Source organism: Penicillium arizonense (genome assembly GCF_001773325.1).
Source record: "Penicillium arizonense strain CBS 141311 chromosome Unknown PENARI_contig005, whole genome shotgun sequence".
Lineage (NCBI taxonomy): Eukaryota > Fungi > Ascomycota > Eurotiomycetes > Eurotiales > Aspergillaceae > Penicillium > Penicillium arizonense.
The window spans coordinates 206,724-223,092 of record NW_019173282.1 but is presented as its reverse complement, the minus strand read 5'-3'; the positions used below and the strand labels follow the sequence as shown (position 1 = coordinate 223,092).

The 16,369-nt window shown below is 50.0% G+C and overlaps 1 protein-coding gene across 1 annotated transcript; it reads left to right on the top strand.

Annotated features, from left to right (window-relative positions):
* Positions 1–559: 559 nt before the first annotated feature.
* On the top strand, positions 560–15,973 carry sidC (nonribosomal siderophore peptide synthase SidC; the record flags this gene model as incomplete). Its single annotated transcript, XM_022629878.1, has 5 exons — positions 560–4,832; positions 4,884–7,678; positions 7,745–8,929; positions 8,993–15,751; positions 15,821–15,973. The coding sequence occupies 5 exons, from the start codon at positions 560–562 to the stop codon at positions 15,971–15,973; spliced, it is 15,165 nt and encodes a 5,054-aa protein (XP_022490309.1).
* Positions 15,974–16,369: the final 396 nt, after the last annotated feature.

Sequence of the window (16,369 nt, the reverse complement as noted above, 5' to 3'; positions counted from 1 at the left end):
GCACTATATTCAATACATGTATGTGTCAGTACAGTACATGTTTACTCCAATACAGTACCCTAGTACAATGACCAGCTCATTCTCCACTGCGTTTCACTCGGAGAGAAATTCACATGACTATGGCATGGTCATCTCTAGGATGTGTGTGTGGAATAGAGAATATTAGCTATTAGCATACGCTGTGAGCTATGAGCTATGAGCTATTCGATATTAGTTGTATTATAGTGACAGCTGTAGGGTTACATAGCTAAGTTATCAGCATACCTAAGAACCTACCGATCGGAGGTGCCCTCAGGCATCTCAGGCACCCCTCCAACCTTTTTCGCGCTTGGCTCGCTGATGATCATCACGAATCTTGCTACCCCCCTCGCGCTTTGCGCTTTTAACTCAGCGACATCTGATTAAAGGGCCGCTTTTCGCCCTTTTTTTTTTTTTGACCAAGCGCCTGCATTAGATCCTTTGGTCCAGCCACTCACAGTGCAGTTGATAAGCAGTCCCCAACTATATACGGATATGCTAGAGTGATATCCTACGCAAAAAAAAAAAAGTTAAACTGGTCATGGATCGATTCACTCAATTCCCTGTCGTCAATGATGAGGGCGATGCTGTCCGTGTCGTGCCATGGCAGGTCGATGTTCAACTCCCCGCAGAGCTACTTGCGATGTCCTGGGCTGTATTATTGCGTGCATTCACGACCGATGAAAACCCGGTCTTTCTATTGAACGGGAATCCCGTCAAGGCAAATTTCCCTGCGCAGACAGTGCTTCCAGCAGATCTCGCCGAAGTAGCCAGTCTCTCAGTCAAGCACACAGCCGTGGTGCTGGGTGATCATCCGTCTGGACAGCCTTCGGTGCTACTGTGGACGGTGGACCCCACGATGCAGTCGGGGACACTGCATGCAACTGGAGGCATGGATGCTGAATTCCTGCATCAGCTGGGCCAGCAGCTCAAGCATATCGTGCAGGAACAGGCCGCTCGTGCCGGTATGCAGCTGGTGTTACCTGCATCCGAGGCTCCCACCCTATCTATTACAAATGGCGAGCCTGCCACGCTTCCAGGGCCAGGACTACTGCATGAGCTAGCACTATGCGGGATCAACGATGCCAACAATGCCATTGAGTTCCTTGCTGCGGAAGGAAACATCCGCTGCTTGTCTTATGAGGCCTTGGACCGGTTGTCCTCGAAGTTGGCAGGTGACATCGTCCGTGCTTCGATGGCAAACGGTACAAGCATGGTCGTTCCAGTGCTTCTGCCCCAGTCAGTGGAGTTGTACATCTCCTGGCTGGGTATTCTCAAAGCTGGCGCCGCATTCTGCCCTCTCAACACCGATGCACCACCAGACCGCATCGAATTCATTCTCCAGGATGTAGCTGCATCCGTAGTGATCACACAAGATACTCTTGCATCGAAGATCCCACCGAAAGAGTACTTGTCTATTTTAACCGTGGACAACCTTGAATCCAGCTCCGATACAAGTGAACCCTGTGCCACTTCATGCACATCCTCTAATTTGGCCTATGTGATGTACACTTCTGGGTCTACAGGCCGCCCCAAAGGTGTTGGAGTGTCCCATCTCGCTGCGACCCAGTCACTTCTTGCTCATAATGATTTGATACCCCCATTCAAGAGATTTTTGCAATTCGCGTCACCCACCTTTGATGTTTCCGTGTTCGAGGTCTTTTTCCCCATGATGCGAGGGGCCACTCTAATCGGCTCAGAGCGAGAGAACATGCTTCTCGATATCTCTCATGTGATGACCCGCATGAAAGTCGACGCCGCGGAGTTGACTCCTACAGTAGCGGGCGAGTTACTGCGCACGCGAGCCGCGGCACCCTCTCTTCGCGTGCTTCTGACTATTGGTGAAATGCTCACCAGGCACGTGGTGGATGAGTTTGGTCAGTCGCAAGGCAGAGATGGTATTCTTCATGGAATGTACGGGCCTACCGAGGCAGCCATTCATTGCACCGCCGCCACCCACTTCCAAGCCAAGGATCGCGTGAACATGATTGGAAAGCCGTTCAAAACGGTTTCTGCGTATATCATGTCTCTCCCGTCAGATGATGATTCATCTCCCAAGGATCTTCACACTCTTCCTTTAGGCCAGATTGGAGAACTCGTCGTGGGTGGTCCTCAACTGGCAGATGGCTATATCAACCGCCCCGAAGAAAATACCAAAGCTTTCATTGACAGTCCGTTGTATGGTCGACTCTACCGGACAGGCGACAAAGCCCGCATGCTTCCAAATGGAGACATCGAGTGTTTCGGGCGAATCTCCAGCGGCCAAGTAAAGCTGCGAGGTCAGCGCATTGAACTTGGAGAGATTGAGCACGTTATTACTAGAACTGAAGGTGTTCGCAGCGCTGTGACTATCGTTATTGGCGGCAACTTGATTGCTTTTGTCCTAGTCACCGGGCAAGAAACGACAGACCGTGCCATCCGAGACATCTGTCGACAGCTCTTACCCCGATTCATGATACCTGGAGAATTTGTACTTGTGGATCAATTTCCCCAGCTTCCGTCAGGAAAGATCGACCGCAAGACATTGGAAGCTGATTTCGTGCGCCACCGTAGCACAGCTCAGTCTTACGATGAGGAGCCTTGCCGGGATGAAAAAGAGGAGGCTATCGTCTCATGCGTGACTGATGTTCTTGGCCGTCGACTTGCGTCTACAGAAAGTCTGGCATCAGCAGGTCTTGATTCACTCGGTGCGATTCGTCTTGCTTCTCATCTTTTGGATGCGGGAATCCGTCTCGACGTGGCAACCCTGTTGGAAGCCGACTCCGTAGACCGGATCTGGCAGCTTTCCACCACCTTAGAAGCTTCTGGCTCCACTGAAGATAGCCACACGGCCCTTCATGCGATTCTACAATTTGTGTCGGATGCAGGCGCAGCAAGGGTTGAATCCTTGGGGTTGACTTCGCAAGTATCAGAGGTCGTTCCATGTAGCCATATCCAACAGGCTATGGTTTTGGAAACTGTGCGCAACAGCAAAGCATACTGTAACTGGATCGAGCTTGAATTTGAGCCTTCGATCAGTTCAGCCTCTGTCAAGCATGCCTTTGTTCAACTTGCTCAGCACAATGAGGTTCTGCGCTCTGGGTTCGTGGAAATCGGGCTTAAGGATCACTCGTATGGTCGGTTCACCTGGAATGATCTTGACGGGCATATCAGTGAGCAAGCAGAATTTGACTATGGTGTGTCATTGAGTGCTGGCCAGGATGTCTTGAATCCTTTCAGAGTCCAGATCAAAAAAGCGAAGAACGGACTGCGGGTTCTTGTACATATTCACCACGCACTGTATGATGGATGGTCCTGGCAACTGATCCTGAAAGATCTTCGTGACATCTTGTCAGGCGAAGAACTTGCCTCGAGACCTCCTTACAACATCGTCGCAAACTTTTTCATCGAGCACAAGCTGGACAAGTCAGCAACAGAGTCCTCGGCCTACTGGCGCGACCAGCTTCAAGGACTATGCCCGGCAAACTTCCCCAACTTCCAAGGGAAGACGGATATCCCATCAAATACCCAGCAAGCCACTCGCATACTTGGAATCTCCGTACCAAAGCTCAACGAAGTTACCCAACACCTCCGCATCAGTCGACAGACAGTCTTCCAAGCCGCCTTCTGCTACATCCTCTCCTCCTATCTCGGCACAGATGACGTGGCATTTGGAACCGTCTTTTCAGGCCGTACAATCCCCCTGAAAGGCATAGAGACCGTCCTCGGACCGTGTATCAGAACGCTACCAACACGTATGAATCTGGACAAGATGCAAGACGTGACAGACCTCCTACTAGCCATCCAGAATATGAACCGCAAGTCCCTTGAATATGGCAGTCTATCTTTGCAAGATATCAAGAAAGCATCTGGTATCGAGCTAGATCGCAATCTCTTCGATACGGCCGTCGTGTGGCAAGAAAGCATTTGGTCAGATGAACAACAAGCCTCGCCATTCCAAGAAGTCAATGCTGCAGAGTTCTTAGAGTTTGCGCTTTTGCTAGAATTTGAGCCTAGAGCCGAGTGTGTCTTTGCCAGGGCGACTTATCTGCAGTCTATTTTGCCCTTTGAGCAAGCTGCTCTTCTCTTGGAGCAAATCGATTCCGTGGCTTCGACCTTGATCGATAATGTCCAGCTTCCGCTTGAGGATCTCTGTACTCTTTTGCCTTTATCGACATTATCTGTTTATAACAAAGCTGCAGCTGAGCAAGTCACATTCCCAAGTCTGGCTTCTGGAGTTGAGACAATAGCCTCGACCAATCCAAGTCGGGTAGCGCTCGAGTTGATGCTTTCAGGGTCGGAATCTACCACTCCTGTGATTGGTAGCGTGACATACGGTGAACTGAACTCTCGCGCAAACCGTCTCGCACATCATTTGCACCATGTCGGCGTTACCCGCACCGATCTGATTGCTGTTCTCCTGGACAACTCGGTTGACTTTTTCATTTCCGTGCTTGCAGTCGCCAAATCTGGTGCTGGCCTACTCCTAATTCCTCATGCTACCTCAGAAACTGTTCACTCCGCCCTCTCTACGGCAGAGTCGAAGCTATGCATTGTCGACTCTGAGTCTGTGCAGAGGTTTGATTTGGATTCTCTGCCTTCTTTGCAACAGATTTCTGTTTCTTCTTCGATGTATCCTTGTCATTATGACAATCCCCCGACTGTCGAGGAAGGGTCTGACGTGGCCTATGTTGAGGTCACGTACGACGGTGACTCCACAGATGATGTTGTTATTTCTCGTCACAACCTAGAGAGCAATCTAAAGGCTCTTTCGGAGGTATACCCAACGCCTGCTGGGTCAAAGATTCTCTTGACATCTCCTTCTGGATCAGGTGGTAAGTGGATGAACATCTCTATACCTGAATTATGTTTCTAACGTTTGATAGTATCAATCTTTGAATCGTTCTTTGCCTGGCACACGGGCATGACACTGTGCTCAATTTCCACCGAACAGCATGTTGAGCAAGCCATTCAAGGCATGAACATTACACACCTACATATGACACCCACGTTGGCGTCTCTCGTTGACCCGAAATCCGTTCCCAGTGTAAAGTATCTGCTGACTTTAGGTGAAGGGCTGACTCCCAATGTTCATCAGAACTGGGCCGAGAAGGAGCTCTATCAGGCCTATAGCGCTAACTTACTCACTCATGTCTGCGCCATCTACCCCAATGTCAAAGCGTCAACATCTCTTCAAAATATTGGGAAACCACTGAGGAACACATCTGCCATGGTTGTGGCAGATCAAGAATCGTTCGCTCTTCTTCCTCGTGGAGCTATTGGAGAGCTATGCTTTGGTGGCGATCAAGTTGGACGCTCCAACTATAACTCCTCCCAGGTAGAGAAGTTCATTGAGCACCCTGAATACGGGAGGCTCTATAGGACGGGTGATTTCGGCCGGCTACTTCCTGATGGCAGCATTCTCCTCCGGAAGCATGACGAAGCAAGCCTCCGTACTCAACTCATTGATATAGATGAAGTCGACCGTGCTATGTTGTCTTTGGCAAAGGTTCGCGGATCTGTAAGCATGGTTTTGGACAGCTCGGTACTCGGCCAACAGCATCTGGCAATATTTTGGATTCCTTCTCAACAAGCTGCGGGCCATGTACAGAATGAAGATGATACCAACACTATTTTCAAGGAGCTAGGGACAAGGCTTCCTTCATCGAGCATGCCTTCGCTTCTCGTTCCAATCGACAGAATTCCTATCACCCGCTCCTACAAGACCGATCACTCCGAGTTAAAGCGACGATTGAAACAACTGAAACCAGAGGAGCTTGCGATGTTCTCACCGAAGTCCATTTCCGATGAAGCTGAGAACAGTTTCACCGAGCTTGAACAGAAGATTTCGGTAGCCCTATCCGCAGTCACTGGCACTGGACAAAGCAACATCCGGAAACACACATCATTCTACAGACTGGGATTGGACTCCCTTTCTGCCGTGTCCTTCTCACGAAAGTTGCAGGAAGCCGGCTGTGGAAGGCTTGCGGTTTCCACAATTCTCCGCCATAGCTCTATCGCCCAGCTTGCAGCAGTCATCCCTCCCATGATCAATGGGGATCAGCCAGAACAGGTCGAGGTACACCAACCCACAACGGTGTTTGACGAGACCTTCATTCATCAAGTAGAAGGTGAATTCAGCGCTGTAGCTGCCTCTGTCCAGAAAATTTATCCTTGCACACCCCTGCAGGAGGCTATGCTTGCAGCCGAATCTGGCGATCACTCGGCATACTTCAACCATCTCCTGCTTCTTGTACGCACTGATGCTGAGGCTATGAGAGATGCCTGGGCTCAGATGATGCAACGGCATGAAATTCTCAGAACTTGTTTCACGCAAACTAATGATAAACGATTTGCATATGCTCAGGTCGTACTGGATAGCTCGGCCTTACCCTGGTCCCATATTAGAACCTCGACTGACAATCAACTTGAAAATGTCATCAAGACGAGCAAGTCCAAGTTCGAGGGCCTTTCTCCTGTCAATGGCCAGTTCCCCTACTCGTTGACTTTCGTCACGGATGCCGGTGCCCAGAAGACACATCTGCTGCTTTCTATTCATCATGCATTATATGATGGAGAAGGTATCGCGCAACTATTGAATGAGGTCCAGCGGTCGCTTTCAAGCCAGAAATTACCAGGCATCACTCCATTCCACCGGTTCATTGACTATATGACCTCCGTGGACTATGGGTCTTACGATGAATATTGGGACCACTACTTGTCTGGTGTTTCGCCAACCCTTATCCCCACACACTCCACCGATATAGATGCATCGGCCTCTCAACAATTCCACACAACCCTGAATAGCTCTTTCGGATTCTTCAAACAACAATGCAAGGATCTCTCCGTGACTCCCCTGAACATCTTCCATGCAGCATGGGCCCGACTTCTCGCCCTTTACACCGACTCTCCCGACGTCACCTTTGGTAACGTCTTCAGCTGTCGAACTGTTCCCATAGATGGCGCAGACCGGATAGTCGGACCTTGCTTTAACACGCTCCCGATCCGAATCAAATCTTCTTCCATCGCGACAAATAGTGATATCATGAAGTTGTCGCAGATGAGCAATAGTGACATCTTGCCTCACCAACTCAGTCCACTGCGACGCATTCAGCGACGCGTCCTCGGCGACGGCTCCCGCCTCTTCGATACTTTACTCATATTCCAGAACGGTAACGTCGATCTGGATTCCCAAATTTGGGAACTTCTTCAAGATGAAGGGAACATGGGCTTTCCTTTGATCTGTGAGATCATTCCAGATGAGACGGAAGATAAGATCCAGATATGTCTTCATTTCCAGTCGTCGCATATCTCTCAGACCATTGCTGAAACTATTGCGGCCCATTTCGTGGCTCTCGTTGAACATATCACTCAATACCCCTCCGCTCAAGCATCTGACAAGAGACCTCTGGGAGCAGATATTCCCAGAGTTTTTGAGCAGAAAGTGTCTTCAAGGACGAACGCTGTGAGCTTCCTGACCAAATATCGTCAGACTCGCCCTTGGTCCACTCAAGAAGAGGCTGTTCGCGACATTCTCTGCCAAATCTCTGATGTCGACTCGGACGATGTGTCCCAGGACACAACCATCTTTCAGCTTGGTCTGGACAGTATCAATGCTGTTCAAATATCTGCCAAGCTGCGTGGAATTGGGTATAAGATCACCTCTGGTGAGATTCTTGAGGTACGTACTTGAGCAAGGCTGAAATATCTTCTCTTCTATTCTCTGATTTTGTCTAATTTGAATTAGGCTGCCTCTATTGATCAAATCGCCGCTCATCTCACTTCTAGCGAGAAGAATATCATGGAAGCCGAGTTCGAATTTTTATCATTCCAGAGCCAGCATTTGCAATCGGTTTGTGAACGGTTTGGGCTTTCCTCGGATGGTGTACAGGCTTTGCGCCCTTGCACACCAGTTCAAAATGGTATGTTGGCTATGTTTACTCATTCTCATGGTGATGCGTACTTCAACCGAATGTCTTTGAGGTTTTCAACGCCGTTGGATAAAGTCCTTCTCAAAAAAGCTTGGTCTACGGTGATGGCCCGTCATGAGATGCTTCGCACTGGTTTCGTTCAGTTGCATGATCAGCAGCATCCATTTGCCATGATTACTTACCCCGAGAATATTGAACTGCCTTGGTATGAGACTTCCGCCTCCTGTGTCCAAGAGAAACAGGTGCTGGAAAACCTCCATCGTCCTCCTTGGAGCATCGAGGTTTCGGCCGGGGAAAGTCTTACCGTTCTACATTTCTCTGCACTGCACGCCATCTACGATGCCCAATCTCTGTCTTCTATTTTCGCAGATGTCAGAGCAGTATACGAGGGCAAAACACTGGCCGCACCTACTCCAGTCACCGCAACACTCGGACCCATCTTACTCGAAAGCAAGAATCAGACTCAATCCGCACAGGGCTTCTGGCAAGATTTGGGCCCAGAGATCCACTCCTCCAAGTTCCCCGATCTTCATCCCATCCGCAGCGACAAGTGCAAACTCTGCAGCTCATCTGTCCGCTGCACATACTCTCGCAAGGCCCTTGAAGGTGCCTGTCGGAATATCGGTGTAACGCTTCAAGCAGCCGGCCAAGTTGCATGGGCAAGGTTGCTTTCTGCCTATACTGGAGAATCAAATGTAACTTTCGGCACTGTGCTTTCAGGCAGGAACCTTTCTGCGGATGCCCAGGAAGCTGTGTTCCCGTGTTTGGTCACTGTTCCGACACCTCTTTGCATCGAGGGTCCTAATCGGAATCTTTTGGATCGGACTTTGAAGCAGAATGCTTTATTGGTTAAGAATCAATTCGCGCCGCTTTCTCATGTTCAACGTTGGGTTGGTAGCGACGAGCCGCTGTTTGATACTCTGTTTGTCTACCAGAAATTCACTTCTGATACTACTGAGGTTGATGGATGGAATGTCGTCGACGAAGAGACGAAAATCGATGTAGGTGGACAGAACGCTTCTAGTAATGTCACGCCTTTTCACGTCAAACTAACTTTACTTTAGTATCCTGTCTCTATCGAATTGATCCCGCACTCAAAAGATCTCGAGATCCAACTGAGCTACCGCAGTGACATCGTCCCTCCGGAGCAAGCCACCATCCTCCTGGGCCAGTATGACAAATTATTGGAAGATATTGTCTTCCATCCGGATGCCCTTTCCACCGACCATGCATCTGTGGGTAGCAACCTCCTATCAGTGACACCCGCCAAGGAAGCACGTATTCCAACCACAGTGTCTCTTTTGCATCAATTTGTCGAGGTCAACGCTCGCAGGATCCCCGAGAAGATTGCTTTCGAGTTTGCTTCCGGGGATACGGCAGAGAGCTTACAGAAGAAGTCTTGGACTTATCGCCAATTTAACGAATGCGGTAATCAAATCGCGCATTTCCTGCAAGCTAAGGGAGCTGTTCCTGGTGGAATGGTTGGTATTTGCTTTGACAAGTCCCCTGAAGCATCTATGGCCATTTTGGGTATTTTGAAGACAGGATGTTCGTATCTGGCTATTGATCCCGGTGCTCCCATCTCGCGCAAGCAATTCATGTTGGAGGATTCCGGTACCAAGGTTCTGCTGTGCAATGAATCCAAGATATCTGAGTTGAAGGATCTCTCGGGTGTTGATGTTCAGGCATTGGATCGGCCTGGCCTACTTGATGGCATCTCAACGGTTGATGTATCGCTCGCCCGGACAATCAGGCCAGATGATACTTCTTATTGCTTGTATACGTCAGGTACGACTGGAACACCCAAGGGCTGTGAGATCACACATGACAATGCCGTACAAGCGATGCTGGCGTTCCAAAGGCTGTTCGCAGGCCACTGGGATGAAGAGTCCCGGTGGTTACAATTCGCATCTTTCCATTTCGACGTCAGTGTTCTGGAACAATACTGGAGCTGGAGCGTTGGAATTTGCGTCACTTCGTGTCCCCGAGACCTTCTATTCGAGGATTTGCCTGGCACAATCCAGAAACTTCAAATCACGCACATCGACCTCACTCCCAGTCTGGCGAAACTTGTCCACCCAGATGAAGTTCCCTCGCTCTGTCGGGGAGTCTTCATCACTGGTGGTGAGGCTTTGAAGCAGGAGATCCTCGACGCTTGGGGCCAGCATGGTGTTATCTACAATGGATACGGGCCTACAGAAGTAACCATTGGATGTACTATGCTTCCTCGAATGTCTGCCAACGACAAGGCCTCGAACATTGGTCCACAATTCGATAACGTCGGTTCATATGTCTTTCATCCCGGTACAATGACGCCAGTGCTGCGTGGCAGCATTGGTGAACTCTGTGTCTCGGGGCCGCTCGTTGGAAAAGGATATCTTAACCGAGCAGAGCTCACGAAAGAGCGATTCCAAACCCTACCCGAGTCAGGAGACCGTATCTACCGTACCGGTGATCTGGTTAGGATCTTACATGATGGAAGCTTCCAATTCCTTGGTCGAATTGACGACCAGGTCAAGCTCCGTGGACAGCGTCTCGAGATTGGGGAGATCAACGAAGTCATCAAGCAGGCTACGCCTGAATTGAATGAAGTCGCTACTCTTGTTATCACGCACCCGAAACAAGCCAAGGACCAACTTGTCTCTTTCTTCACCAACTTGTCAACAAAGGGAGACAAGAAATCCCGCAATGTCGATGTCCAAGTTCGATCCTCGGATGACGACCGTGTCCTTCTCTCGAAGATCAAGGGCGCTTGTCGCACTCATCTTCCCGGGTATATGGTGCCAACACATATCATCCCAATGACTCGATTCCCCCTATCAGCTAACAATAAGGCTGATATGAAAGTCCTGAAGGCTATCTACCAAGAGCTTTCATTGGAAGATATTCAGAAATTGAGTTCCTTGGGCATCGACCTACCCACCGACAATGCGCTCGAACAGCAAGTTGTTTCTGTTCTTGCAAAGTTTATTGGCTCGTCTGATACGGAGATCTCGTCTTGGTCCAGCATCTATGAGATGGGACTTGATTCGATCTCTGTCATTGCTTTCTCGAGAAGGTTGAGAGAGGCTGGGTTCTCGCAGGCTCAGCCTTCTATCATTATGAAGCATCCTACTGTCGCTGGAATGGCTTCTGCTCTACAGACCGCCACTCCATCTTCTGTCTCGGTTGAAACCCTTCAGCGAAATGCCAAGCAAGATATCGAGGCTTTCGCACAGAAGAACTCTCATACTGTCATCGAGCACATTGGAATCCTTGACGGCGATGTCGAAAAGATTGCGCCTTGCACTCCTCTCCAAGAGGGTATTATCTACCATTACCTCTCCAGTGATACACCATTGTACTGCTCGTCTTTCACCTTTGAGCTTGACTCCTCTGTCAATCTCGAAGCCTTGCGGACAGCTTGGGATCAAACCCAGCAAGAAGTTCAAATGTTGCGTGCTCGATTCTCGCCATCTCCAGATGGTTATGCCCAAGTTATCCTGAAAAAGGACGAGCTTCCATGGTTCTTTGGTACTGTCGAGACGGAGGCAGAAATTGAGACTCTCCGCAAACAGCGGCATGAGCAATGGACAGCCCGACTTGATAGTCTCCGTTCCGATTTGTGGGAAGTTGGAGTCATCAGTTTTTCAACTACATCAGTGATGTACCTGAACATTTTCCATGGCCTCTACGATGGAAACAGTCTGGTTCTTCTCCTTGAATCTGTTGCTGGTAACTATCTAAGTCAAAACAAGACATCTCAGCCATGTCCCGGATTCCTCGATGTCCTGCACTTGGGCCCTCTTTGCAAAGACCCTGGGGCAAAGGAATTCTGGAGAGAACATTTGGCGGATTGCCACAACCGGCATTTGGTTGAGAACGGACAAGACAGCACAGCCATCCTCCACAAAGCTCAGATCAATGCCACGGAGCAGGTTGACCATCTCCGCCGCTTCCTGAATGTGACCGAGCAAGCCGTCCTCCACGCTTGTTGGCTCCTGACTCTCCAGCAGCACTACTCGATCGTACCACCACTTGGCATCATTGCATCAGGTCGAACAATTGACGTCCCAGGCATTGAAGATGTGATCGGGCCGCTATTCAATACCATTCCGAGCAATGTCCAGCTGACCGGCTTGGAGACATGGTCCGAAGTCGCGCGGCGCTGCCATGAATATCAGGTATCTATGATGCCCTTCCAGTACACTGCACTGCGAGATATCGTCAAATGGCTCGGGAGGAACCCTGACGAGCGTCTCTTTGACTCTTTGTTTGTTTTCCAGCGGGAGAATGATGACGATGAGTCATTGTCAAGAAGTCTTTGGTCTACAATTGGTTCTGAGGCTCAGCATGAGTATCCTCTTGCATTCGAGATTGTGCGCAATGACAAGCAACATTTGACGGTTACTCTTGCTGCGAAGAGCAATGTGGTATCACCCGACGATGCCCAGCAGCTGCTTTCCAAGTTTGAGCAAATCCTATTTGAATTTGCACAGGATTCGAACAAAAGATTGCCCAAGATGAATGGGATCTCCCATGCACAGATTGTGATGAACGGTGAAGTTAACGGTCACCACGAATCTGTCAGAGTTTCTGAACAAACCAACGGCGCTCTGTTTGAGTGGACTCCTCAGGCATCCACTATTCGTGACGTTATTGCAACTCTTGCAGGAGTGGAGCCCGAGTCTATCAGCGAGGAAACATCCATCTTTGAAGTTGGACTTGACAGCATCGATGCAATCAAGATCTCCTCGCGCCTGGGTAAAGCTGGCGTCAAACTTCCTGTCAGCGCCATCATGCGTCATCGTACAGTGAAGGCCATGACCAAGCAACTCTCAATGACAAATGGCCACCACAAGAACGGAACACTGCCTTTGCTCGGCCAAATGGAGAAGTCTTTGACCAAGTTCCTCGAAGACGAAGGGCTTCTTCTTCCGAGCGCTAAGCGGGTTCTACCAGCTACGCCCATCCAAGAAGCTATGGTTGCTGAAATTGCTGCGTCTGGATATAAGCATTATTACAACCATGAGATTCTCCAACTTGAGCCTGAAGTGGACATTGAAAAGCTGGGGCAGGCGTGGAGAGCAGTGGTCAGAGCTCACCCTATACTCCGAACCTCATTTGTCGAAGTCTGGGATCCCAAGATCCCAGTGTCCTACGCTCAAATCGTTCACAGTGAGAATTGCTTTGATGTTCAGACTGTCCATTTGCATGGTGTATCCGTGGAGACCATCATAGAGACACAGCGCTCAAGGGCCCGCCATGAATTCGCGAGCCGCCCCTTGCTTAGCATCACCATCGCGCTGGAAGGGGACAAGCGGTACCTTGTTTTGTCAATTTCACACGCTCTCTATGATGGCTGGTCAATCAATCTACTCCACGAGGATGTTGCCAAGTCCTACGCGGGCGAGGAGTGCAGTCGCCCATCGTCCGATGACATCCTCGAGCAAATCATCGAATCATCTGGTGATCAAGCCTTCAAGTTCTGGAGAGCGACGCTATCAAACTTCACTCCAGCGTCATTCTTGGCAATGGAGCACGCTGGTAGCGACTCAGCTGTCGTCCACCGTGCAGAGCAGTCATTCTATGTCCCGCTTTCCAAAGCGGAGACGTTCTGCAAACTTCATGGCATTACTCTCCAAGCACTCCTGGTCACCTGCTGGTCTCTCGTCCTTGCCACTCATGTTCAAAAGCTGGATGTGGTCTTTGGCCTTGTCCTGTCTGGTCGGAACGTGGCCGAGTCCGAGCATGTGATGTTCCCAACGATGAACACTGTTGCCATGCGTGTTATTCTCCATGGAACGCGTCTGGATCTGGTTAAATATGTACAGGAGGCTCTGCTCGTGATGGCAGAGCACCAGCATTTCCCGCTTCGACGCGCACGACCGGATACGGGGTCGAAGGCGCTGTTTGATACGCTCTTCATCTATCAAAAGAGACCGGTCGAAGAGTCCCAGACTGGGTCTGGGTCGGCTTTGTACAAGTCCACTGGTGGGGATGCAAGAGTTGAATATCCTGTTTGTGCTGAGATTGAGGGGGTTGGGGAAGAGCTTGTTGGTCGTGTTGCATGTCGAGGTGATGTAATGGGAGATGAGGACACCCTTGTGCTTTTGGGGCAAATGGCGGATATCGTTTCGTCGATCATCGATCAGCCAGCAGAGAAGACGATCGAGTTCATTGATAAGGGTGTCAGTGTTTGTGGACTTCCATCTTTCGAGGATGTTCCCGCTCAAGGTGTTGAGAATGGGACGCTGCGGCCAGCATCAAGTCAATCCAAATGGTCGCCGGTTGAGTCAACGATCCGCAATATTCTCTCGGTGGTCTCTAATGTACCTGAGAGCGCCATTGAGAAAAGTTCAACTATTTTCGAGCTTGGACTGGATAGTATCAGCGCCATCAAGGTCGCTGCCCTTCTCAAGAAGCAGTCCATCAAGCTCGCTGTCAGCGACATGCTTAGGGCTGGTACGATCGAGAATATGGCCAAAGCAACCAACAACAGCCAAAGGGAATTCTCAATTACGAACATATCGAGCATTCTTTACGAGTCGCTTGATGGTATCGATGTGACTACCCTGCTACAGTCGCATGGCATTAATTCAAAGCAAGTGCAGAAGGTATTCCCTGCAACTGCAGGACAGTCCTACTTCCTTTCAATGCACGCCTTGAACCCAGAGGTGTTCTATCCAGAGTTCTACTTTATGGCATCACAGCAATTGAGCCGCCAAGTACTTGATAGCGCCTGGGCTCGTGTCATCGGGCAAACACCCATGCTTCGAACAGCATTCCTCCCTGTCCACGGCCCTCAGCTTGTGCCGTATATCCAGATCGAGCTTGAGACCGTGCACCTTCCTATCATCTGGCATTCCAACCCCGACCATCTTGTTTCAGAAAATTCTAAGAAAGAATTTGGGGCTGTGCCGGTCGCACTGCATGCCTGTCAGACAACGAAGGGGACGGCGCTAACTCTGCAGATTCACCACGCGCTGTATGACGCAGTCAGTCTTCCACATATTCTGAGCAGGCTTGCCGCCCAATGCAGTCAAGATGAGGTTATCCAGTCGGAACCTGGCCTTGACCTCTCACAGCTCGTGGCATTCCAGCATGTCCATTCGCCCGTGCATGTTCGGCGTCAATTCTGGCAAAATTATCTTGGCCAAATCTCAACTCATAAGGCAGCAAAGCGAGTGGATGGCTTCGGCTCTGTGCAACAATACTACCGACCAGGTCTTGTACCCAACATGGCCTGTGTTGAAAAGGTTGCTAAGCGCCAGGGCCTCAGCATTCAAACCATTTTCCTAGCCATCTATGCTCGAGTCCATCTCCAGAGTTTCAGAACGGCTGGAACAGCGGACCATGAGGGGCCTGACAGGCGGTTAACGGTTGGCCTCTACCTTGCCAATCGATCACATTCCATCCAAGGCCTGGCGGAATCTGTCATTCCAACTGTCAATATCGTTCCACTACGACTAGATGACAAATTTAGCGACACCAATGACAGCCTGCTCGAAGCCGCCCGCAGAATCCAAAATGAAATCAACGAGATCAGCCGAATGGAATACTCAGGCGTATCTCTCCTGGAGATTGCCGAATGGACCGGCGTCCACATTGATACCTGCGTCAATTTCCTGCGACTTCCAGAGAATGAATTGCCTAGCAACGACACAAAGTTTTCTCTGTCCGCGATTCAACGCGAGGAGTTGTCCAGGCTAAGCGGGGCCGAGTCCACGCACAATGCAACGCAGACCGAGACCCAGATTAATGGCAATGGTACAGCGCCACCGGGTGCAGCCGAGAACAAGCACTCGAGCGTCCCAACGGCGGCTACTCAAACCACCTACCAGGTAAGACTGCATTCTCCTGCATTCAACTGCGATAAGTGGTCATTAATGCAATTGCTAACTTCTCAGCAGCCAACAATCGATGTCGAAGCTGCGATTCGCAATGGTCGGTTGGACTTTGGACTCTTCGCGCCCGAGAGTCGGCTGAGCTCCGATACTGCCGAGTGCATGATCGGCGCTATGCGACGGGAGATGAGCGCGTTGGTGACAGGCTTTGAACTGTAGAACCATATGGGGGGAGTAAGGAGGGTAGGAAGGGATGAAAAGATCAAGAACTATGAAGACGGTGTTCCCACGGCGATTGTATATGGGTTTTCTCTTTTGGTGTTACTGGAGTTCTGACTTCTCATATGGGGCATCTCCTTTCCTGTGCATATTTTTTTTTTTTGCTTTTTTAGAGAAATTGATGTGTATGTTGTGACTACAGAAATCAACGTATCGAGTTTGGAGAAGTGAAGTCCTGATTTGACAACTGACGGCGGGACCCACGAACGGGACGGGCAGATCCCGGGGTCGGTGCCATCAGGAATACACAGGTGCAAGGACATTGTGCTGGAGCACATGTACATTGTACTGCAATAAGGAACAACTATACGGGGGGGAGAGGAACTATTGGGGTAC